Source organism: Rhyacophila brunnea, unplaced genomic scaffold (genome assembly GCF_057557595.1).
Source record: "Rhyacophila brunnea isolate RB1 unplaced genomic scaffold, BYU_Rbru_1.0 scaffold_18, whole genome shotgun sequence".
Lineage (NCBI taxonomy): Eukaryota > Metazoa > Arthropoda > Insecta > Trichoptera > Rhyacophilidae > Rhyacophila > Rhyacophila brunnea.
This window is the reverse complement of record NW_028232837.1, coordinates 546,511-572,589: the sequence shown is the minus strand read 5'-3', so window position 1 is coordinate 572,589 and position 26,079 is coordinate 546,511. Positions and strand designations below refer to the sequence as shown.

General features: G+C 34.9%; 2 protein-coding genes across 2 annotated transcripts in view; one reads left to right on the top strand and one right to left on the bottom strand.

Moving 5' to 3' along the window:
- Positions 1-26,079, top strand: part of LOC147073070 (synaptic vesicle glycoprotein 2A-like) — a gene marked incomplete at its 5' end in the record, with an annotated part of 31,421 nt that overhangs the window by 1,318 nt on the left and 4,024 nt on the right. Inside the window, 4 exons of the mRNA XM_085945597.1 lie at positions 20,046-20,141; positions 21,043-21,204; positions 22,149-22,433; positions 23,591-23,832. Coding sequence (XP_085801723.1) covers positions 20,046-20,141; positions 21,043-21,204; positions 22,149-22,433; positions 23,591-23,832 — 785 coding nt within the window. The remainder of the gene's footprint in view (positions 1-20,045; positions 20,142-21,042; positions 21,205-22,148; positions 22,434-23,590; positions 23,833-26,079) is intronic.
- Positions 3,896-15,035, bottom strand: LOC147073071 (uncharacterized). The gene is made up of 7 exons (XM_085945214.1): positions 14,960-15,035; positions 14,454-14,627; positions 12,758-12,969; positions 10,808-10,964; positions 9,438-9,706; positions 7,214-7,429; positions 3,896-5,691 (listed from the first exon to the last, which is right to left on the bottom strand). Exons 1-7 carry the CDS (start codon positions 15,009-15,011, stop codon positions 5,638-5,640), a joined length of 1,134 nt encoding a protein of 377 aa, XP_085801340.1. The 5' UTR covers positions 15,012-15,035; the 3' UTR covers positions 3,896-5,637.

The following is a 26,079-nucleotide window of genomic DNA, read 5'->3' as shown; positions in this document are numbered from 1 at the left end:
AGTAAAAGTAATAGTAAATTCCAATATATATTTTTGAGGGCTAATACTAAATTAAGATTGTTAAAATTTCCTTAATTTTAGCTAAAAGTCTTATTATATTGTATATCATAAGCGCACACGCATTTATTAAGGAATTTACAATGTAGGTTCAATACATTTATAGGCACGCCTCCGATACGATGACAATTCAAATATGGATCTGAGAAACAGTTGATTTTACTTTAATTTATTTTTAATTTGTCTTTAAGTAAACTTTTACAAAACAATAAAAACATATTTACTCATAGGACAGTTACGCAACTAAAGTACGCAATTAATTGAGGTACTAAGGATTGAACTAATACAGGTGTATCTGTAACCAAATTGATTGAATCAACTCTGTCAGATATGCGATTGTAAGTTTTACATAACTGGTTTTAATCTGTAAAGGAGATTTGTCCTCAAATAATCCATTATTACTATTCAAAGATTACCCATGTACGCATGACGCACCAATCAAGCATGATAAAGAAACTGGTATCTGGAAAGCCGGAAGGCAAATGAAAACCTGGCCGACCTCATAAAATATGGGGGGGGGATAGGGTCGATTTGGATTTGAAGACCTTGACTGTCTAAAATTGGATGGATACTGATGCTGGAGAAGACTAAAACCCACATAGGGTTGTAGCATCCGGAATAGGAGATTTTGGTATTTCTTCATGCTTATTAATGTTTTTAATCTTTGAAGTAGGACATGACAATAATGTTTAATAACATTTTACACACACTAGTCCGTGAAATGTTATCCAAGGTTAAGTATGAATTGCGTAGAACTTTTTATACAAAACAGTTTTATGTTTAAATCCTGTTTTACGCGTCATTTTATCCTCAGGTCATTTATTTATCAATAGAAATGATACAGTTGTTAAAAATAGTGTCCGAAAATGATTGAAATTGTCTTGAATAATTCATGATTGCGTTTAGTGACCCGTGTTTCGTCATCATAATATTGGAGGCATTCCACTAACATAGGAAAAATTATCATTGTCATAGGAATTTACTAACATTATAAGCAAGGTTATAATATTATAGGTCATTATTCAATGACAATACTACTATGTACATATAAGATTGAGAATAAAATATATTCTAAATACAGTTAACACTGCAGATTCAATACCATTTAAATAATAAAAGCACAACTATCCCCATGATAAAACATAATAGGCCGATAAAAGATTTGATTCTCTTGTAAAAATTGCACAAATATTACATATAAAAAATAATTTTACAGTACAGACAATTTAGTACGATTTAAAATAAACATAAAATCTAACACAAAACATTTACATAATAATCATAATAGTTGGACTACATTATCACTTGTAGATCAAGTAACACTTTTGTGAAGGAAATTGGTGAATAATTAATTGTCTATGGTGAATGGATACAATTTCTTTTTTGTTAAAAATATCCTAGTGTAAATTGAGAAAATTGGCACCACTTTAGGCTCATAATGTATCGTGAAGTACATGTGTACAAAATAAAAATATTCCATTCTTATGATTATTTTCTATTTAAAACTAGCAATCACCCGTATATACGGAAAGAAAAAGTAGACAGACATACACATTGAAGTAATATGCTGATTTGTATTATTAATTGTACCATTTATATGCGGGCGCTTCTCAATCACTTGCGATATCAAGCAATTCTACTAATATAAGCTGTGCAACTTTATCTATATTGGTCAAGTAGTTGTAACCGAACAAACGGACAGACTAGATTTTTATTATTAGTATAGATATAATGGCCGAGCGGCTTATAATGTCGTGGGTCCTAAGTTCGAATCCTGGGTCTGGCAAATACACATTGTTTTTAATCTGTGATTGGAGTCAGAGCATGTACCTAATAGGATGAACAAGTGACTTACATCCATTTCTCGTAAAAACAAAAATCTGTTAATACAAACCTCCACCCTGTGGAGGCCCATATGATTCTAATAGGATCGGACATGGTCAAAAAAAATAGATCTAAAGATTTAAGAATGTAGCATTCTTCATTGGAAAATAGATAACATTAACATAGCTTCAAGTGGGCTACGAACAAATATATTTTGGTTTCCGGGTGATTGCTCTATGATCGTCACCACCTTTTTTGTACGAGGAATATTTTTTTGGGATACATGGTACTTATTATTGATATGTAAGAAAAAACCCATACAACATGCTGTTTTATTTTTTCATGTTTTACATTGCTTGCATGGAGAATTATGATCGTAAGACGGTTATAAATATGCATGCAAACTTCACAAATTGTAAGCATAATACTACAAGGTTCTAAGTGTTCATCCATGACAATACAAACCCAACAATGAAGTAATATTCTAAGCTACCTCATTGTTACTTTTGTTTCGCCAAAAACAAACACTTAGAACCTTCTAGTTCTCCACTCAAGACATGTGAATCTATTTTTTTATTATTTGTTTTAATAGCAATAATTATCTTTCATATATTTTATATATGTTGCTTGATCTTAAAGGATTAGTGCATAATGAGGTCCAATTTATATAAATGCATGGCAATACTAACCGTTGAGCAATAGATATGTGAATAATGCAGAGGGGCACACGGTTACAATTTGACCGCCTTTAACATTTGAGTTTAAAATTATGAAATTATATAATTATGTAATGCCTAAATTACATGAAACAACGCATACCCCACCGAATGTCTGTATAAAAAATGACACTTTAAATCTGTTTATGACATTCTGCAATAAAATAGAAAAGTTTCTATTCTTGCCAGACTCGACTCTACAGTAGTTGAAGCATTATCCTAGAACAGGGCTGGCGAACCATTTTACGTACGCGTGCCAAAATTTCCCAAATATTATTTTTTGACTGTGACGTGCCGAGCAGTTTTTCATGGAGAAAAAAATAGTTTGTAAGAATTCTATTAAAAATGATAATATTTTAGATATCATTCACAGAACATAGCATACATATAACTTTAGCACTTTTTCAATTACGCCATACAAATCGGTCCACCAATTTTGAAACTGTCTGCCAGAATTACTACTACAAGCTCTTGTTTCTTATTTAGTATAGCCATTTTTATGGGTAGAAATAAAATTGTTTGTTACTGTATTACTAAGTTTGGTCCTTTACGCACAAATTGACAGTAGAATTGCTCCGATCAAATGAGGCATTCTCTCGCTACAGAGGTTCACGGCGCGACTTCTCCCGCCACCTGAGGAGGTTAGTGCGATAATATTATATGTGACACGATGTGTGTATTTACATTAATCGTAATGCTTATTCTTGAAGATTATTTACCTGCTATTTTTTTTTTTACAATGCGATCTATTATTATTATAGGTAGGTATATTTTTCTTCTTCAAAATAAAACATTCGCGTGCCACTAGTAGCACGGGTGTCATAGGTTCACCATTACTGTCCTAGAACAACGCATACCACTACACTATCCATATTTGAACACACAATATGAAACAAAAATATAGTAAATCAATGACTTGTAACAGTTTGCATAGCTATTTAAAATAAAAGAAAATATGAGAAAAAAGTGTCACCACAAAGCTGACCAAAAGATATTGTTTTGGTTTACATAATTTTAAACACTAGCAACACAAACATTTGGTTGTGTAATGGTTTTTAAATTTATGATTGACGATTGTTTCAGAGTGTTGACATCAGAATGCGAGTCGTCATATAATTTAGTCATTACCAATATGTGATATCAGATAATATCTAAAATAATAAGATAATAAAATAAGATAATAAGTAATAAATAAAATAAGATAATAAGTTAAAATTTGTCCAACATTAAATATCTTCTTGCCCATACATAAGTACATAATAATATATATATATATATATCTAAAACCTACGTATTTTCTATATCAGATCAATAAATTCATTTAAAAAAATGAAGACTATAGTTATAGGTAATATATATGTAGTTTATAATAGTTTAAAGCAGTCAAGACAGTCTTTAAAAGCAAAAAACAAAACACTAGCATACGTAACATAGATATTTTCTAGCTTTCATTAATTGTCTATTAACTACCATGTATTATTGTAGGAATTTGACATTCAACAGTAATTGAATTTGGCTTTCTTACAATTAATATTATTAATAACAATTTACAAAATGGTCAGATCGATTTGAAAAAATAATTATTACATCGAGTGGCTCAGTGTCAGAAGTGCTAAGCCATGGGGATTTGGTTTTGTTTACGGCGTAAACACCAGACATTGCAGACAAAACGGACTGAATTGATTACTAAAAGTTCATTATAATGCACCCACAGTAGAGTGAAGGCTAGAATACTTGTTTCTTGATTCCTACGTTGAGTATTTGAATCCCGCAGTTGGGGCAAATTAACATGCTGTTTTATTTTCAATCAATATGTATGTTTGGATTTAGCACAAGGGATCGATGGGTTGAGTGAATGGCTAAAACTGATTCTTGTTAAAGTCTGTTATGACACTTCCACACTACCCAAAACGGTAATTTATCGAATTGATTTTGTGTAAATATTACAATGGCGGCAGATTTTTCAGAATTAGTTGTAGGTAATTCGCTTTATGATGGGAATGAAGAGGATAAAAGGGAGAATATAATACACATCCAGGCATTGGATCAGTGATTCCCAACCTTTGTGTCGAAGGAACTCTTGATATATTTTGTAAAATCATGATGAACCTCGTCTGGCTGAAACATATTGAGTTCGACAGACTGGGAACAAATAATGGGAACTGAAATACCTAACGGGTAAGGAGTAGCAGGTAACCAATCTCGAGTAAGGAAGAATCCGAGATAAACTTAAACACGTGTCAATAATACGTCGAATATTGACAACCTCGGTTTATGCATTGACGCTCATTTAATATTGGTGTATTACACAGACTATTGCACATGCATAATGCGCATTTCATTTTCGTAGGACACTTACACATTCAAAACCCTGCATCAAAATGTAGCGTATTGAATATAACCTATCGGAATTCTATTTATTATCTGTTCTGCGGACAGAGACAAAAAAAAATTGTGTAAAAGTATTTATGATAATAACCATCACATGAATATCTAAGCGAACATTTAAAATACTTTATTGTCACGTGAAAATCTGAATTTTTTTTACTCGATTACAAAAAGATGACTTCTTTTCCCAAACTTTTAGAAACTCTTGTTTGGAATCACTGTTCTAGATACACACACGTATTGACTGAAAAAAAATGTAGAATGTATATTTTATTTAGCTAATGAGATTCAACTCTTTTACCATCTTCATATTTATTGCAGAAGGCGGATGAAAATAAAAGAAATCACCTGTGGTTCGTACTGACGTTACACATCTGGCACTAAGTGCAAATTATATATTTTTGTTATTTCAATGGCTTGGCCATATCTGATACTGAAACAAGTCAACAAAAATAATATCCCTTCAACATTGCGGGTTACAAAAATATGGCTTCGTTTAGGAAATTATCAAGAGCGAATAGACTACTATTGGTTCCCTTTGTTCGCTTCAGGAAAATTAAGTACAAACACCTTAGTTTGTGTATATTTTGTTTCCGTAGACATTAATGAGAAACGTGGAAAATGTAAATATCACATTGAACAGTTAGCGTCATCACAGCACCAGAGATTTAGGAAATACACCCATTTCTACGTAGTCATCGATAACCTGAAACAAAAACAAATTCAAGTTATATAATTATTAAAAAAAAAACATGATTAACGTTGCATGCAGACACAACTATAGTCACTAGTGGGGGCTGACAGGGTTCTAGCCTGGGGGCTCGAGCCCAGGTCTCAGACTCGACCAGATAAGTGAGATATTACAAATTTGCTCTAATTGTTAAAAAAAGTGCTATTTTCCTCCATTAATGTTATTATTTAAAATTATGTGGTTATACGATACAATTTTTAATTGTGTATCGATACTCGATAGCTCCATGATTCAAATGAATGTATGTATTAAAATATACAAAAAAACACTAAATATACACATTAATTTTACCGCAAACACCATTTGGGAAACGCTACTGTAGAGCATCACACAGCCTTTATCCTTAGCGATAGGTAGGGGGGCCCACTTCAGAATGTGGGGTCCATGACTAGTGGTATAGTAATATCTACATATCGACAAATAATATAACTAACGCTCAGTCGATAATGAAGCACTCGTCACAAAAGACTTACGTATATTAGATTGAACGTATATAATTTAGAAAAACACTTTCTGAGAGAGTATATTATAACCAATAGAAAAAATCTTTTTTGAAAAAAGTAAGCCACCCCGGCCGGGAATCGAACCTTGCATCTCCACAGGCCCCAAACGTCGCATTTATCCAATATGCTACCTAAATTATATACGTTCAATAATCAGAATGATATATTCTTAAATCTTGTGAATTATTCGTTTGAATAAAAGAAATAGTTAAATATTGTATATTAGATTGTTATCAGTAGAAGAATCCATGTCGAATCGCATGAATGAACCAATAAACAAGCATTAATTAATAATCATAATATTAATAATCAATTATTTATCCATATATCAAAACTTAAACTTATTAAGTAGTTGAACAACTACAGTGGTGCTGATGTAGTGAATCTAAAGAAATTGGACTGTAGATACAAGCTAACAACAAAATGGCGGCTCGGTTTCTGTTTTAAAATCTATGGATTGTTTACATAATATGCCACGTTATATGCCTGCATAATGAGTCTGGAGATTTGGCGGATGGTAGAAGGAAAAATCAGCAACCGGTGGTAAACACACACGATAATTGTATTTCCCTTAAAGTTTATATGGAATGCCCACACGCCGCGTGGTTTGCGATCACCTTGCTACAGAGAACTTCTTGTACATCACCTACTACCTCGACTGCTGCATTTTTCCAGGTATATTCCCAATTTGCTTCCCTTTGTTTCCAACCATGAACACTCAGCTAATCTATAATTACTGATGGGAAATATTATTTATTTTTAATCTCTCTCCCGTGAATCTTGGGTTTTTGTCCAGCATAGTTACCAATTCAACCATAATAAAACATTCTGGAATCACTATCATAAGTGTTAATCAGAGCTGGAACCGAAACCAAACCCAGAAACTCTTGAGTATTCCTTGATTATTAAACTGGAACCCTTGATTCCGGATTCTGAGCCCTCCAAACCAGATAAATAATCATGGAGCAACGAACCTCCAATAATTTGTCTTTGGTGACACATTCATTTTGCATCTTGAAGCCGAGAGCTTCCAACTTGGACCCGTCCAAGTGGATGTGTTTATTGAGCAAGAGTTCAGAAGTCATGTATGGATCCAGAGGGGTGTTCTGGATTCCTTCCGCGGAACAAGCCTCAGCCCACGAAGCCAAGTGCTTATCGTTTACTTCATCCAGCACGGACGTCAGATCAGCCTGCAAATGACAAATAGTGTTAGACTTATGCAATTTATCATGTCCGGAAACTTGTACGTATGCAGTTTGCCGTATCACACTTCACCGTGAAATGTTGTATCGGAAATATATGGCCGTATATTAAAGACCATCCAACCTCTTTGGGTTGTATATCATTACATTTTACAGGAAGCCAGCAGCAAACAAATTTTGAAAATAAGTATTATTTGTTAGGTTAGGTTATGTTAGGTTTTCATTCTTGAATTCAGAATTTTGCCAAAATCAGCTATGAAAATTGAATTAATGTTCACATTGAATCTAATAAAATTAGAGACCGTATAGTATACAGTCATCTCTTTCCGATAAGAAAGCTAACGGCGAACTGTGCTACGGTGAAATCTTTTACGTACAATTTACATATAACCGGAATTTATATTCTTAATTCAATGAAAACAAATTAGTATGACTGACAAAGTACAGTGTGCACTATTTTTGACGATAACCTACCACCACCTTTCGTCACTGGTGCAGAGTGAGATTGGGGGTCGATTGATGTCCACAGTGAGTCAATTGTCCTCAATGTACGAGGGTGGGTCAATAATTCCTTAGAAAAAAGCATTAAAACAGGTTTTATTTTTGTATTTTTTTTTTATTTCTCAACATAATTTCCTTGGAGCTCAATACACTTGGTTAGACGTTTCTCAATTTTTTTTAAACCGTCAGAAAAATAAGTTTTCGGAAGGTCCTCAAAATAAGCATTTGTCCGATCGATGACTTCTTCATTTGAAAAAAAACGTTGTCAGCTTAGCCATTTTTTTAAGTTTGGGAAAAGGAAAAAGTCACTGGGGGTTAAATCTGGCGAATACGGTGGGTGGTCGACCAATTCGAACTTCAATTCTTCAATTTTAGCCATTGATCGTAAACATGTGTGAACACGGGCATTGTCCTGATGAAAGAGGATTTTTTTCCTGTTTAAATGAGGCCGTTTTTCTTCAATTTTGTTTTTTAGCTGGTCCAATAAAGATGCATAATAATCCCCTGTTATTGTTTTTCCTTTTTCCAAATAGTCAACGAAAATAATTTCACGTGCATCCCAAAATACAGTAGCCATAACCTTACCAGCTGATTTTACGGTTTTCGCCTTCTTTGGACATGGTTTGCCTTCGCAATCCACTGCTTTGACTGTTCTTTCGTCTCGGGAGTATAGTGGTGTATCCATGTTTCATCTGTAGTCACAAAGCGACGAAAAAATTCATCCGGATTGCGTTGCATGAGCGACAACAGGGCTTTAGAGGCCACCACCCTACTGCGTTTATTGTCGACTGTGAGCAAACGCGGCACCCATCTTGCAGAAATATTTTTCATGCCCAATTTGTCATGTAAAATAGAAATGACGCTACCTTTTGAGATCCCTGTAACCTCAATTATCTCACTCAACTTTAATCTTCGGTCACTTAACACCATATCGTGGATTTTATTGATCATTTCTGGTGTAGTCACCTCTACAGGACGTCCTGAGCGTGGTTCATCCTTTGTTGATGTACGACCACGTTTAAATTCATTTAACCAGTTATAAATAGTTGCAAGTGAAGGAGCAGATATGCCGTGAACTAAATCCAACTCATTTTTTATTTCCTTTGCTGTTAACCCTTTTATATTAAAATGTTTAATAACAACTCTAAACTCAATTTTCTCCATTTTCCATTTTTCCATTTTCCACAAGCAAATTTTTTTTTTAAATGTACGAGAAACACACAATAACCCGACCAATCTGATTGAAACTTCGCAGCATACTGAATCGGTAGTGCCGCTGCATGAAAACAAACCGCTTGCAGTACTAGTCGCGCCACCTGTCGGCTTTTCTAAGGACTTATTGACCCACCCTCGTAGCATGTGCAAACCTTCCATAGAAAAAAAATAAGTAAATTCAGTCCATAACGACTGCTGCATGATTACTACCGGCCGTAGCAAGTGGTTGTGTGTGCAGTAGGCCTTATAACTAATCATTAGCTATGCAGTTAAAGTTTACCTTGGCAGCACTGGACATTGTGGTGCCCCAATAATCGTGGTTGATGTTGAATATGTCAGAAATGATGTCGGTGATCTTTCCCTGCGTGGCTTCGCCCCTGTCCACCAGATTATATATCTGGCGGATGGTATCGTTACGCTGCACCAGGAACCAGATGGCGCGGCACGTGTCCTCCACACTTATCGTGTTTAGTTTCAGATCGGGGGTCCACATCAGCTTCATCATCTCGCCTAGTTGTTTGTACACAGCACCTACCAGTAACCTAGGAGCTATGGATGAACACCGATGAGTGGTTATATAAAAACTACAACTACTAAACGTAGGTTTCTTTCTTGACTTTCCAGTGAACGCAAGACAATAATACTCATTCAAATTATATAACAATAATTATTATATTGTTTCTTGAATTCCCCTTATAGCAGCGGTTCTCAAACTAGGGTCCGCAGTCCCCTGGGGGACCACGAAGCGGTTTCGGTAGGACCGTGAAAAAACCAACGCATATTTATACTATTTATATTTTTATAATAATTATAGCATGTAACATTTACGATGCAAGGAAAAGATATCACAGAGTTCCATTGTCACAAATAATTTGACAGCTTTCAAAATGAAGCTCGAATTATGGATTGTAAAGTTAATAAATAAATCCCATTTGTACTCTCCATTAGTGATCTGACTTCGGAGGACAATTTAATTCAGGAACAGTTTATTGATTTGATAAATGATGGGGGTGCAAAAAATCTTTTCCGTGAAAAGTGATTTTTGGATTGAAATGGCAGAGTCCTATCCTGATGTTGCAAAGATGGCTCTAAGAGTGCTGATTCCATTCGCAACCTTTGCAACCATTGCATTCTGCAAAGAGGACTCATTATTAGAAAATGAATGGCTAGAACAACATTCAACTCAATGTGAAATATCTGGAACTCACGGTTATACTTAGTTAAAACCAAATGTGGCCTGTTCAATGCCTACATTCCAACGGTACTTTACGAAAGCGAGACAACGCCTTACAAAGGCCTATATCAAACATAATATACTGAAGTTGATACAAAGGCAGACCATGCTGCTTCACAAAGTCACAAAGAAGGTAAAAAAGTGATGGACGGCTCAGTCATATGTTGCAGATGCCTCAAGAGCGATTCAACCTGTCCTGCCTTTTCTAAAATCTTACTGGATTCCTATGTCCTGGAAAGCTGCTAGATACACAGGATGTATATGGCAGAGCTACAAGACATTTGTATGATCTGGGAAAGCGCAAGAAAATTGGTGAGTAACATGGATTATCAAAGGCAAAGTGTCCATATGCTTACTTAGATAAATAAAGAAGAAGTAGCTGATGTATGCTGGAAATAAATATGTATCATACTCACTAAGTCCTCGTCTGTCGCCCAATCCATAGACAATTCCTGGCCTCACAAATATATATTCGAGTTCGGAATCATTCTTTTTTATTTCTTCTTCAACCTGACTTTTCCACTTGGACACAAACGTCCACGGTTCCACAGGACCATCCTCTTTATGTGGAATCTATAAAAAACATAAATAGTCAACCATTGTAATAGATTTATGGGTTGTCACTGCTCGATTATCCTTCTTCAAAAGATAATGTACTGAAGTGTACTGTTAGGTGTATGAATTCGAATGCGGTTATTATGAACACATTAGTTTTAAAGTATGTAAGTAAATATCCATGTTCGATCCTAAACGGAGCATACTATGTGACTTCACAGAGTGGAGGTTGTATTGATATATTTGTTTTTACGAAAAAATGGATCTTAGCCACACGCTCATCCTATTAGGTACATGCTATGGGTCATTCGCCAGACCCGGGTTTCCCGTCAACATTATAAACCAATCCCAGGCGCAGTTTCAAAATGGCAGTCATAAAATAACCATAATGAAATTAGGAAACACGAAAGAGAAGGATTGATAAAGTACATTAAACATTTAAAACTCTGAATTGTGTGGGTGTTGATTTTAATTGTTTTGTTATTTTTATTTGTTTGATAACATTAATTAGCTACACTCAAGCAATTCTAATATACATACCATCGTATAACAGGATGTGACAGATAAGCCTAGATATGATATGAGTAATTACTCAACATGTCTTTGATGTGTGATCAACAACAAATGTTACATTCTTACATCTTGTGAACATTGAATAAAAAAAATAATTTACTTAAAGATTATCAGCAATTGTAGGTACCTACGTTAAAACCAATATTTGTCGGTTCTTGAAAAATTACTTTGAATAGTTTAACGAGTCAGACCGTCGCGTTACATCGGTTGGTTCACAGTACTCCACACCCACTTCGACTAGAGCAGTCAATGATAATATATTGTTTGAAATATAAAAAATATGCCTACATGCTAAATAAAAAGAATAATTGAAAAATCTTGAATACTGTCAAAATTGTCTACGATTGTCACATACACACCATGTAAAACATTTGATATCGCGTGAACCACTCAAAATATTATGGTAGTTAAGAAATACTCTTTAGAAAGCTTTAATGTTATCAAACAACATCGTAATAAATTTTATCTTACCGGCTCGATGCTGAAACTAACTGCCATACAAAGAAAGAAAACTACCAAAACGAAAGAGGGTTCAAAGAGATGATTTTTTTTTCTCGAAAAACCGCAGCTGACTTGATAATCCCCTGAGAGAGCCGTGTATGATAACAAACGGCGTCATAGCCGCCTCAGTTGTCAATGTTCACTGCAGTGGCTTCTCAGCCTACTCTCGTCACTCGAGCATGTCTTTTAACCATCTACATCGTCTTTCGAGCCATTCCAGCCATGTACGTTTAGAGCCAGAACTCGCGCTCAATGGAAGCACGATGAATCATATCTCTCAACTCAAGATCATAAACTACACAACCTATTTCTACAAAGCAATTTATTCACAACTAACCTTTACAGACATATTAAATATTTCAGAAAATATAAAATCTCTACTGCAGCTTCTTAGTTGATTTCTTTTGCCCTTTCGCCACTCAACAGCAAAAACACTTTAACTTTAAAAAAAGATCGCCAACATTCAATTTGTTGGGGCATGATGTTTTACGTCAAATTTATGGTTCAGTTGTTGCTTGAGCCTCGACGATGTTTGGAAAAAGACACCTCAAATATCTGAATTTTACATTCTTAAATCTTGCGTCTATTCCATCTTGAATAAAAGATCTTCTTCTTATTGTGCCATCCCCTAGCGGAGGTCGGCCACCATCAAGGCAATCTTATTTTTGTCGTCTGCTACCCGGAACAGTTCGGTGGAGCTAATAAAAGATAACTAAATCAAAATATATAATAGTTACCTTTTCACTGCTATACATACATCCGGAGCTAACTTCCACATATCTTTTAACATGGAGTCGATTACATTCCTTGGCACAATTCAGACTAAGTGTCAGTATTCCCTCTTTATAGACGAGGTCAGTCTGGCCGAGTTTCGTCTCACCGGCGCAGTTGATAACGGCATCCCAATTGTCAAATCCGGGGCCAGGCTGAAGTGCACTTTTACATGACGCTGCAAATTAAAAATATTATATTAGAATGGGACCAGAAGTAGATCAGAATTCAGAACATGCAGCTACTCATCAGTTTGAAAGTGAAGAAGCAACATTGGACCTAGCTTGGCCACGTACTACAAATGCCTCGGGAGAATTTCAACTTGGCCTGCCCGTTCTTCAAGCCAACTGGATTCAATCTATATCCCATCCACACTATACTGGGAAGACGCAAGATGACTGGTGAGAGACAGACATATGCTCCAACTACGAAGCGGCCATGGATCGAGGCTCGATTTAAGATGTATTACAATAAAAGGAGAAGAATTTATATGGCGACATTTGTTGTCTAGCACAATTCTTTCCTTTGTAACGATGCTGTTGTGCACTTTGAAAATATCCAAACTGCTGTATACAACTACAGTACACCGCACAGTCAGTAATCCGCCGCTCGATTATCTGACAACTACTATAATCCACCGTTATTTTTACTAGACGAAAGCACAAAATCAAGCTCTATAATTCGCCGGTATTAATTGTCAAATTCAGTAGTTCGCCGCGTACAAGTATACAACGCAGAGGAGACGGGTTTATTTTGGAAACTTCTCCTTCGTAAAACGTACGTTCATCGTGAAGAAAGTAATGTACCAGGGAGGAAAGTGCCCACAGACCGCATCACAATTATGCCGTGCTCCAATCCAACCGGGACACACAAACTGAAGCTTTTGGTCATAGGGAAAGCCAGGAATCCTAAGCCATTCAAGAATATCTGCCTCACTGAACAACTGGTTGTGTCAAGTGATTTACTGTTTATTATTTAACTAATAAACTTGATTTATAAATATGTATAATTTAGTAAAAACTTGATTTTGATTATAAATAAAACCGTAATTTGTTAGTAAAAATTTTTCAAAAAAAGCAATTTTTACGAAGTACCTGTTCTAATTTTTACCATATTATTTTGTATGTACGCACTATAATCCGCCGCTTTCACAAATTGGACACTTGTCTGGTTTTTGGGGTGGCGGATTACTGAGAGAGTACTGTATGTATTTGATCACCACATTACTAGCGAGTCGCCGCGGTATGCTGGCATTTTCCTCAAGATCTACAAATACTTCTGACAGCATTCCTCAATATTTTTATAATAGATACATAATAAATATTAAGCAGCCTGGGAACCCCTGCATTGGGCAGTCCATTTCATGGCCCCCACAAGGGGGGGACTGACAGGGCTAAAGCCTAGGAGCCCGGGCTCAAGGGGGGCCCGGCGTGGAGGGTCGACCAGATAAATGAGATAAACACACACCTTAAATTCGCTTTAATTGATCCACCATTCCATTAATTGATCCACACCATTGAAAAATGCCACTGTAGAGCGACACACTGCCATTAACGTTAGCGATAAGTAGGGGGCCCCGTGAAAGGTCCTGGCCTGGGGGCCCGCTTTAAGATGTGAGGTCCATGGTCCATTTAGTCATCGATTGATATAATTTTTACTTACCTTCATTAATTAAATTGGCACTTCTAAACTCAACTCTGGGGTCCTCAAAGATAGCGGCATGCTTTTTATTCAGCCATGCAGTCTGCGGAGGGACTTTATCGATAACCCGCACACCGCTCACCAGCCCGTTACTAATCAAATATTCCACAAGGTTCCGACCTATAAAACCACATCCTGTTTCCCAAACAGAAAAAAAACAGTATTAAAAAAATGATCGATAAAACGCGAAGCGAATTTCTGGCAGCAAGCAAACGAAAATAATTTAATTAAAGTACGATACTGCCGCTTTATACAATCACTTATTTTTATCAGAGAGAGCCCAATAATTGCATTATCGGTTATACAAATATACACGTATATAAACAGATACGTAAGAAGTATGTATATTGTACGTATGAAATTTATAGGTACGCGTTGAACGCAGCACAATGATATTGTAATTTGACATAATATAATTAATAAGGGTTAAGGTTTCTTATTTTGGATGAAATATCAAATTGAATTACCTCCTAAAACTGCAACCCAAGGTTTAAAATCGTCGCCGGTCTGTCGCGCCATTCCGCCGCTGTCATTCACACATGTGTTTTAAAAAATATATATGGCTGTCGAGTACAAAAAAAAAAAAAATTATAAACTTTGACTGTCAAAAAAAGGTAGATAAAAAAAAATATAATATTGTAAAGAAGTAGATTAATAGGAGCCAGTATAAAATTGTCGTTATTTGAAACAACAAAAACACCAAAAATATTAATAATATTTTTATGGCATAAAAAATATGTATTTGTAATGTTGCCCTAACTAAACTAGGATTTTCAAGGCGGACATTTCGAAATGGATATAATGCACTATTGTTCATTCTGTGGCAAAACAATGTTTCTAATGATAAAACACTGTACTGAGGTCAATGATTGCTGAGTGGATTACCATAAATTATTGATGTTGTTCCATAAACCTTGGTAAGTAGGGAGGTACCTACCTACTCTAGAAACATGCTGGTGCCGCCTATTCAACGTTTGCGTTCTGACGGTGCTGCTTTACGGTAATCCGTCATGAGACTTTACATAGACTCCGAATAGCCACATGTTGAACTTGGAGAATAGATACTGGATGTAAAGCAGTCAACCTTTAATCGGAAACGAAAAGATAAAAGAGAGGACCATCCAGCTTTTCATTACACCTAAGGTGAACCTATGACATTGGACGACCTGATCCATATCAATGGAATACCAGCATCGTGGAAGGCCAATACATACTATCAGTGACGTCCCTAGACAAAATGCCGCCCCTAGGCAGTGCCAAAATGCCGCCACATTTTTTTTATACATCACTTTTTATCATCCTTTCATGACTCCAATATCTAAGAATTGTATTGTATGGATACATTACTAACAAGATATAGGTATACTACTAAATCTAATATAAATGCCATCTCTGCTTTAATAGACAATATTGCGAATCTACGGTTTCAGATAGGTACATTTAAAAATACACCTGACAACTTCCATAACTCGCGAGTGACTGCGAAGAACATGACGTCCAAGGACAGCGGAAGTAAATTACAAATCGCGAACCCGACAAAAACAAGTCCTGTTGAAAATTTTATAGTACCTAATTTATATATTTTGTTTCCAACCAGTGAGCTGGAAAGATATTTCCGTTATTACTAAGTTTAGGTACCTTTCTATATATACGTAATGATTCTCCTCGATTTGCCGCCCTTTGAGTAACTGCCGCCCCCAGGCGACGCTCAATCTGCCTACCCCCACGGGACGTCACTGCATACTATCCACAGAATGTATATGGCAAAGTTACAGAATGCTGGTATGATTTAGAAAGATGATGATACTGGCGATCGATAGAATTTTTTAGAAACGCTACATGGTATCTATATTGTGCTCCACCTAAGCAGTGGACAGACACAAAGAATACTTCAATGGACATCATCACCACACACAATATTAATTACGTACATGGTTTATTATTACAAGCTGACCATTTGGTTATGTTTAAAACTGTAAATTTAATCTTCGACTGCTCCGAACTATTAAGCATGATCCAAATTTGTGTAGACAAACTAAAAATTTTGACAATTTTCACGTCAATTTGTTTTCAGCCAATTTCTTTATTCATTCATCAATATCAAGGATTCATTCACTATTGTAAAGTTCTTTTATTGGCATGTTCAATACCTCCATTCAGGGACTCAAGCACTGCAGTAAATGATCTCTTTTTTGTTGTGTATGTACTCTATTCGTTTTTCATATTATTGTGCTGATTTTATTTTATTGTATATTTCTAATTGAAAGAGAAATTGTATTTGTTGTACTTATATTACATTGTATTTATATTACTTTCAGATTATCTGTGTGAAAGAAAGAATGTGTTTTTTTGTAACCCTTTGAAAGGAAACTCCAATGTTTCTGTGTGGAATTTAGTAATTTAGGCGTTGCTTCAACTCATTTTTATATTTTTAGACTTATTGCCGTCTTACTCACAGATATAATACCCGACTGTAATATTTTATTTTCACTGTTCTCTGTCCATTGGTGTGATATTCCTGTGTTATTGTATAGATTATTTTCTTTCATACATGCTTGCATCTTTTATAAATAAATAAAAGCCTGCTGTTCATATTTTGGCATGACCATATCAATAATTAGCTAAGCATGTGGCTCTAAATTCATAAGGTCACACATTTCTACTATTATTATATGTAACTACCCATGTAAACCAAACGGAAAACATCTAACGTTCCAGTAGGTACCAGTTTGGAGCCTATCTTTATAAAAGTCAATTTAATTATGACAGTTATTATTTATACGTACTCATTATTGAAAGAATAACTTTACTAAGAACTAAAATTACAGCCACACCTTGGGTTACAAAAATAAGATTAAGTGATGAGTAACATTTGGTTTGAGTTGTAATAACTTCTACAGATGTCTTCTAAAAAAAGGTTACTACTAGGGATTTATCCTATTGGGTGTGGCATAACAGGCTACGCATCTCGAGAGCAGGTATTAAAAAGGCCAATAGTTAAAATTAGTCGCAATTAAGCATGGCAGTCGTATATATTAGCATAGTGGTAATGCACAGGGCGCGAAACCCAAGAGACGCAGGTTCGATCCTGCAAAAGATTTTTTCTATTGGTTATAATATTAATTTTCTCAGAAGTGTTTTCAAAATTATGTAAGTATGTATTTTTCATCTAACCAAAAGAAGTTCAGATAAGATTACCGTAGGTTGTTTATCACTGATCTCAGACAGTAGGGATACTTTTTCCAACCATGTGAACTTTTCCATTAATAAATAGTGAGTATTTACAGGTGTGTTCCCCTAGACTTCCACTTTTCCTGTCCAATAAAAGATAATTGATCTGTTTACTCAGGCCTTAGATGTGTGGTTCGCCCCTCTCATACCCACCTCAGCTTGTTTGATTAAGGAGTAGATGTGAAGTGACCTTTCTTGCGTTGAACAATCGTCATTCTTGCTCTCCGTTTGTACGTAGTTCACTGTCTTATTGTGAAGGTATTTGGGTAGTTAATGAAAAAAAAATCTTTTTTATATAATGGAATCAAGATCAATTGAGAGTGGTAAGTTTTTTAAAATAATTTATAAAGAGGCATAAAAATTCATGTTACATAAAATAAAGAATCACAGACATTGGATCTTGGACATAAAAAATGGTTCTTTCACAAATATCTTTGATATACCAGCACGTCTATTCTATACACAAGACTGCTTTTCGGCCTCTACGGCAGCTATCTAGGGTAGATTTGTATCGAAATATTAGCACTTATTGTAATAATTACAATAAATCAGTTGTAATTGTTACAATAAGTGCTATGTTTTAACAGCACTTCTCTTGTCTGTGTTAACTTTAGAGCAAGATAGACAGTTTTGACTGTTTAGACGGCTAACTTAATGTAACAATTATAAAACCAATACATAAAAATATGATAAAGCGATAATATTTATCACTTTAGCGATCGATGAGTATAGAATAGACCCACAGATGTGCTAAATAAAATATCTAATTTAATAAAGATTGGAAAATAAATAACCTTCGATTAGAAAAAAATCTAGCAAAAAAAAGTGACCGAGTGGGACTCAAACTCACTTTCTGGGTTAGTGTTCTCGCCTTTAAGCTATCAGTGTTTCTATTACTCATGGGAATTATGTCTTATAACTACGTTTGAACCAGGGAATACAAAATTAATCGGAATTGGCTTACCCTTACCATACTAGTGTGGTATAACTGGCTATGAACCTCGAGTGTGGAAAAATATGGGATAAATTTAAACATATTGTGTGAAAGAATATGTTATATCTCTATCATAATAATATCTATTGAAGTTTGTCATGTAAATGTAATGTGCATTCAATGTCTGAGACAGTCGGCGCGCTTCGTTTTATTTGGGTTTTATTGCCTTACCATAAAGTACCGTGCTTCAAAACCTTGAGATCCATGGCGATAATTTTTACAACTTATTAATCTGTTCTGGCGTTTTAAGTAAGGTACTTCAAATTCCGCCAATCAGGGAGCGATTGGCTTTGTGATTAATTAAAGTTAATGATATTACTAACTTAATCGCAACCAATGTCCGGCGTTATCCAAGTTTGTTATTGACATTCTTTTGTGAATACTGAGATTATTATTTTTTTATTCGCTTTAAACTGAGGCGTAGTTTCCTCTTACCATCTCGCAGTAGGCTCTTTGCACAGTAAGAGAATATTTTGATGATGAGTGTCCAAAAGTTACTATTTTTACGACCTTTATTTAGTTTTTGTTTGATTCTTAATGCCTTTGTTCGCTTGGTTTAGATATTCACAATAATTTCTTCTGCTATATTTAGTTCACTCATTCATCTTGACTCGTGAGTGTGCTTTAGTTTTGAAGTTATACTTCTTCAGGCGCGTTTAGAAAATCAGATCAGAGTGTATTTTTGGCGTGCAACATGTAACACATAATTTATTTTTTCACACAAAAAACACTCAATTGGATTCGAACCAACGATTGTTCGGTTATCAGCCGAACGCACAACCATTACACCACAGAATGATACTGAAATCGTGACAGTATAATACAATACAGTATAATAATATTATAGTTTAGAATTGTTCCGTTGCTAGGCAGCGAATTTATTATTGTCGGCCATTTGCAATTCCTTACGTAATACAAACTATTAAACGTCATAGTGGCAGTTGTTACTTTAAAAATAAAAACAAAGATAAATAATTATATAATTTAGTAATATAAGTTAAAGTGTACCAACCAACGGCGTTCCAATAAGCGGTCCCTTTTCTTGAGTGTGTAATTTAACAAGATAATTAAGAGCTAGTCGAAGAATCTAGTTTATCACAAGTATTGTTTTTGTTTTGTTACGCCAAATAAGTATAACTTCTAACGCACGTACCTACACACGTACACACACCGATTTTTTTAAAATCATAATTGAGTAGTTGACTTTGTGTGACTTCTTCCTACAATTTATGATGTCAGGAGTGTTTTTATATTGTCCATTATCATGCTACAAAATTAGTAAATATAACATTTATGATATTATAATATTAATGGGTATTTTTTTACAGAGAGCGAGTTAAGAAACTTCGATTATATAAAACAAAATAGTTTTGGAAAATCCTCCAATGATACAGCTAATTATGAAGATGCGTTGGAAAAAACAGGTAAATTAATAAATGTAGATACAATTGAGTATGTAAAAAGAAAAGGTAGAAAAGTTTAAAATCATTACTTTTCAGGAGAGTCAAAACATAATTGATTTTTAAACTTCTATGTTTCTGATTGAAATTATCTAACTCAGTATCGTTAATTAGACTTATCCCCATTTTCATTTATGCAGATACACATTATGGTTAATTTTGTATATTTAACTAATTTTAGGACTCCATTTTACTTTTAAAGACAGAATTTAGTCTAAAAACTTGTAAGTTGATTGCTTTCAAAGGTAATTATCAAAAGGAAAACCTTTTTAAATGCAGATTTTATAAATCAGAAAATCAAATTTATTTAAATGAAGGGTTTCTTATGCTAATGATTTACATAATTAGCTGAAAACTATTTCACAATGTAGGTTCGTCAATGCAGGAAGTTTCACACTTCTTTTTTTTATTAGATTTATATAACTAAAATAAAAATAATTTCAGTGTTACAATAATACTTTAATATGGAGTTTTTATACAATAAACCATCACTATTTAGATGTTAAATCACAAATACCAATACGCTTAGCTAGTCGTCAAAGACAGATGACATTATTTCTCTGAGAATAGTGGTGGTCTGTTTTTGACGGCGCGTTCCAATGACTAGCCTTAATGTAGGACAGAAAAAGGACATCAACATCAGCCGCCATTTGTATTTTATATATAAACAATGCATTTAGTGCTGTCAAAAAATTAAATAATCACTCTTTTTACAGTTCAGCATTTTTGTACCAAACAACTATACATAAATAAATATAAAACTATAAAAAAAATAGTTGATTAGGCTCGCCCTGCATCGATCCAAACTTCTTTTCTTGTTAAACCAATGGCTTCTAAGAAAACTAACAGCTTCTGATTAACGTAGGAAGCGGAAAGTTCAACTATATTGTACTGGCAGCATGCGGGTCTGGGTTGCTGGCCACGGGATTTCAAAACGGAGTGACGGCTTATTTGTTGCCTTCTGCTCGTTGCGATCTCAAGCTCACTACAACTCAAATGGGGCTCATCAATGTGGCGTTTATGACAGGTAATAAATTAGTGTATTATACAGCTGTTGTTATCTATATAATACCAGGCAAGGTAAAAATAGCTAAAATATTTAACGTATAATCCGCATTTTCTCAATGGTGTTTTAAAAATTTAAATAGTAGTTTTATTTTTACATTCAATATTTCAGAAGAGTCGTACATCGACTCCTGGACTTGAATATTAAATGTTATTGTTTTGTGCCAATTTGGGGGAATAAAACTTCTGTATCTGTCACGAGCAGTCCAGGTCATTTCATTTTACTTTATATTGTTTTGTCTTCAACTTGTCGTATATTCGACACCTCCTACGTAAAAGGCATTTTGACTTGATTGCCTTTATTAAATAATTTTAATAATACTACAACAATGATAATCGAAAAAAAAACCAAAATTTAATCCATATAATATACCAATCAACTAAAAAATTATGATTTCAGCATTAAAAATTGACATTGTGGCGTCATTAAACTTTATTAAAATCGTACTACTGAAAACTACCATTTTGCAGTTACGGACGTAGGAGATGTCGTATTCTCGAGCTTATTTAATTCACATATTATCTAAATGATGTAAGATTACAGGGGTAATTGTTTGTGAAAAGAAAGCCTGTGTTTCAATTCGATTACCATTATTCCCATAACTTATATCATATAATTCCATTGTTCAAATCTTAGCTAAGATGACTGTTTTTCAATCAATGTAGAGTAAAACCATGTATTGTGAGTAACTTGGCCTCGAGTTTTTTGCAATCCTTGCAAAATTTTCAGTGCAAGCGATACAAATCTTGGTTACAAACACGTATCCAGAACAAATTATGCTCGCAATCCAAGGCTGTACTGTAACTAAATTCTATCAAGTACCCTCAGTGGAAAATAATAATTCTCAATATTATGTAGGTATTTAAATATAGCGCAGTTAATTGATTTGTTTATTTTCTTCACAGGCGGAATAATGAGTGCTTGCTTATGGGGAATTGTAGCTGACATGGCAGGAAGACGCACAATCCTCGTGGTCACCATAATCGCAGATGCCACTGTCACCTTTGTGGGCACTCTATCACGAGGATATTATTCCTTCGCCCTGTCGAGGATGCTGAGCGGATTCTTCATCGGCGGGCCTGGCTGCTTGATCTTCACTTACTTGGGTGATCTGATTCCTGCCAAGCAACGGACGAAATATATTTGCTACGTTGGATTCTGTTTTATTGCATCATGGATACTGCTACCAGGTAAATAAATCACTTTGAAATAATGATTTAATTATTATATTATGTGTTAGCGCAACAGGTTGCAATGACTTGAAGTTGAGCATACCACCAGTAGTTTTAGTTGAAGAGCAGTTGTTTATTTCTAGAATCAAAGTAAAGACTGTCTGGGTATGAGGAATGTGCGTGTGAAGATGCAGGAGCCCAATGGGGAAACAACGAGGCACGGTAAGGTAATAGGCGGAGTATGAATGGCAGCGAGTGGCACCAACTATGTTGCTGTGTGCATTTTGAACTACTACTGGCTACATTTGTTTGAATTGAGTTTGCATTTATGACCCAATAGTAAATTTACCACTTGAGAATGGCCTCTTGCAACATAGAAAAAGGAAGTAAGAACAGACAGTGAATACCACCAAAGACAGCAAATAATTGTGAAAGTCTGACGAACGCAATTGGTCCTGATTATTATTAAACTATGTACATATTGTGTTTTATTTTAATTAGTACAATGTCTTTCCACCAAGAATTGAGTCAACACCATTGAAGGAATATATAGTATTCAAGTAATGATAAATTTCTTTGATGAACCAAAATCAATGGCATTCAAATCGAGCTAGTCAACTACTACGTCTATATTGGAGAACAAAAATGTCAATTGATGGTGGTATGTATGACGAGATTACTCGTAGAACCAAACTGGCATGGAGTGTATTTTGGCAGTGTGTTAAACCAATTTATGTTATCAGTGCTCACATATGAGTGTGAAACATGAACTCTTAATGTAAGAGAAATCCAAAAATTACAAGTAGCACAACGTGGCATGAAAAGGTGTATGATGGATATAATGCGGAACAACCACAAAATAAAACAATAGATAAGGAAGCAGGCATGAGTGTGCAATGGACTGGACATGTCGCTGGACAATTGCCGTCACACATTGGTACTTAAGGGCCATTAAATGACCACAGGGACGCTCTAAAAGCCACTGGATAGACAAAGTCATAAACTTCGGTGGATGTACGAGGCAGCGAAGAAATAGGTACGGAGAAGAGTGGAGGGAGTTAGGGGAGGCCTTCATCTGGCAGTGGATCGACCCCGGCTGATGATGATGATTTTCTTATATTTATTCCATATTGTAGTGAAGGTTTATAACAACATTTGTTCTTTTTGATTTCCAGCAATTGCACTGTTGATAATACCTTTAAAGTTTGAATTAAACATCACCGACGACCTGACCTTCAACTCTTGGAGACTGTACTTGTGTCTGCTATTGATGCCTCACTTGCTGGCCGCTTATCTACTCTCCCGACTTCCAGAGAGTCCAAGACTGCTTCTAGTTAATGGGCATAAGTACAAGGCGTTGGAGATATTGAGACATGTTTTTACTGTAAACACCGGAAGGCCAGGCAGAGAATTTTTGGTAAGATATAATATATTTATATGAGTAGTGAAGCTATAAGCTATATCTTTCAACGAAATCTTGAGAACAAAAACTGCACAACTGTACGAACAGATATCTATATATTTTTGACTTCTGTACGGTGTAACTGATACCCGGATGACATGAGCAGTGTCTACTTAATTACTCCGACTGACTATCAGACCCGATTGAGAAAAAATATTGGTTTGAATATTATCATTGAGTTGTGACTGAAATAGAAACATTTCCAACCAAAAAGTGTCATCCCATAAGGAAACATTCCTAAAGGGGCCCGTAAACGAGCATCAAAAATTGCAGATTGCCGATACAAATGTCAAAAAAATGATGCAACTATTGCCCAGTTGCTGGGCAATGTATGACCCGTCATCAGTGTCAGGCAAGGGTCGAGGCTGATGTATTTTGTGCGTACACGTGACAACAACGGCAGGCAATGAAATTTCTGCACCATATCTCGTCCTAAATAATTACATAAACAAATCTAAAATAAAATAAGGATTTGAATCGGGTCCTACTTAAACAAACGTGAAACAATAAGTAATATAAACCAGAAATTAGTTATTGATAATTATTTATTTAAAAACTTTACAAGAATGACAAAAATTGACTGATTACTAACTAAACGAACACTGATTACTATTATACTGCACGTCACTCTGGAGATTCATACAGGAGTTAAATGTATTTATTCAGGGTGTTCAACTCTTCGATTGCTCACATTGTTCCAGATCCAGACGTTTGTGCAGTTTTGATAATTTGTCTTTTCATATTTTGATCATTATATAGTTTGGCTTCCACGTTCCATAGTTCAAGACGTAAATAAACCTCGTTAATAAGCTTCAATACCCTGTGGTTTGTTCATTTATTCATTGTACGTAGTGTGAATTGACGATTAGTAATAACACCATAATAATATTAATAAAGACACAGCGAAAAATTATAATAATGTATTGTTGAATCGGCTGTCATTACATACAATGTTTTTATTGTTGCTAGGGTGACATCAAACAGAGACGCATACATGAAGCAGAGCGAAAATGAAATAGATTTATCTAGCAATTATTGTTGTATTTTCGATTGCGATTGATATTACATATATCGACCAACCATGTTGCCAGAGAGCATAGGCAAAATATATTATGTAAAGTTTCGGCAACGTAAACTACTATTGTCATGTTTTGGGGAACTATTCATGGCGACACAATTGCCGTAAAAAGTGGCTCGTTTACAGGCCCCTTAAGGAATTCTAAAAAGGTCGAAATCATTGTCGAGCTGAATCATAGAGTTATGAGCAGGGTTGACTACAAGAAAGAACAGTTTCTAGCATCTAAGCAATTTTATAGTCAATATTTTAGAGTTTTACCATAAAAATTTGAATATTATCATTTTTCAGCCTTTACTTCCTTAATTTCACATACATTAATCTTAGTACATATCATTTTTTTATATCTAAAATCCCATTTTTATTCATAAAAATATCAAGCAAGTGTAGTTAAAATCAATCTTTTAAATATCAGCCCTCAGCAATTTTGTTTTTTTTTAGGTTAGGTTAGGTATTTGTTAGGTTAGGTTTTCATTCTTGAAATTCATGAATTTTGCTAAAATGCTATGGTGAAATGTAATACGCCCAATTTACATGTAACCATTGACTTTGCCTTTATAACAATAGTCGCCGGGCTTGATTTACCATTATTTTTTCCGTTAATGGTGTTCACTGTCAATTTTTGGTGGAAAGACATTGTTTTAATTAAAATAAAATATGTAGTACTTATGATACAGTTCGGTTATAAGGAATACAGCGGAAAATACATTTTGAAAATACCCGATATACTGGATTTTTTGTTAGGTAAACCTAACTTAACCCAAACTAACAAATAATCCAGTATATCAGGTATTTTCAAAATGTGTTTTCCGCTGTATTCCTCATAACCGAACTGTACCCTTATTCCCCATTATTTAATAAACATTAAGACTGGGTTTTGTCAGCTTCAATCGGATATTGTTATCAGTTGAAAATGCGAATACGATAATAAGTCTTTTTGTGTAATAATAAGAGCATAAGAATGGATAAAATATGATAGTACATTTTAAATGGTGTTTAATCTGTTGTTGACAGGTGAAACAGTTAATTTACTGTCCTGACCCGGTGTCCGACAGAGACTGCAACAGTGCAACGTTCATTGGTGGAGGAAGGATGAGCCGTCTGATGAAGAGTGCTGGAGAAAGCAT

Coding starts and splice junctions, on each gene's coding strand:
- LOC147073071 (XM_085945214.1), bottom strand. CDS start 15,011: ATGGCGCGACAGACCGGCGACGATTTTAAACCTTGGGTTGCAGTTTTA. Junction 12,970..14,453: donor TGCCAATTTAATTAATGAAG/GTAAGTAAAAAT, acceptor TTTAATTTGCAG/CGTCATGTAAAAGTGCACTT. Junction 5,692..7,213: donor CCAAAGACAAATTATTGGAG/GTTCGTTGCTCC, acceptor TTTTTGTTTCAG/GTTATCGATGACTACGTAGA.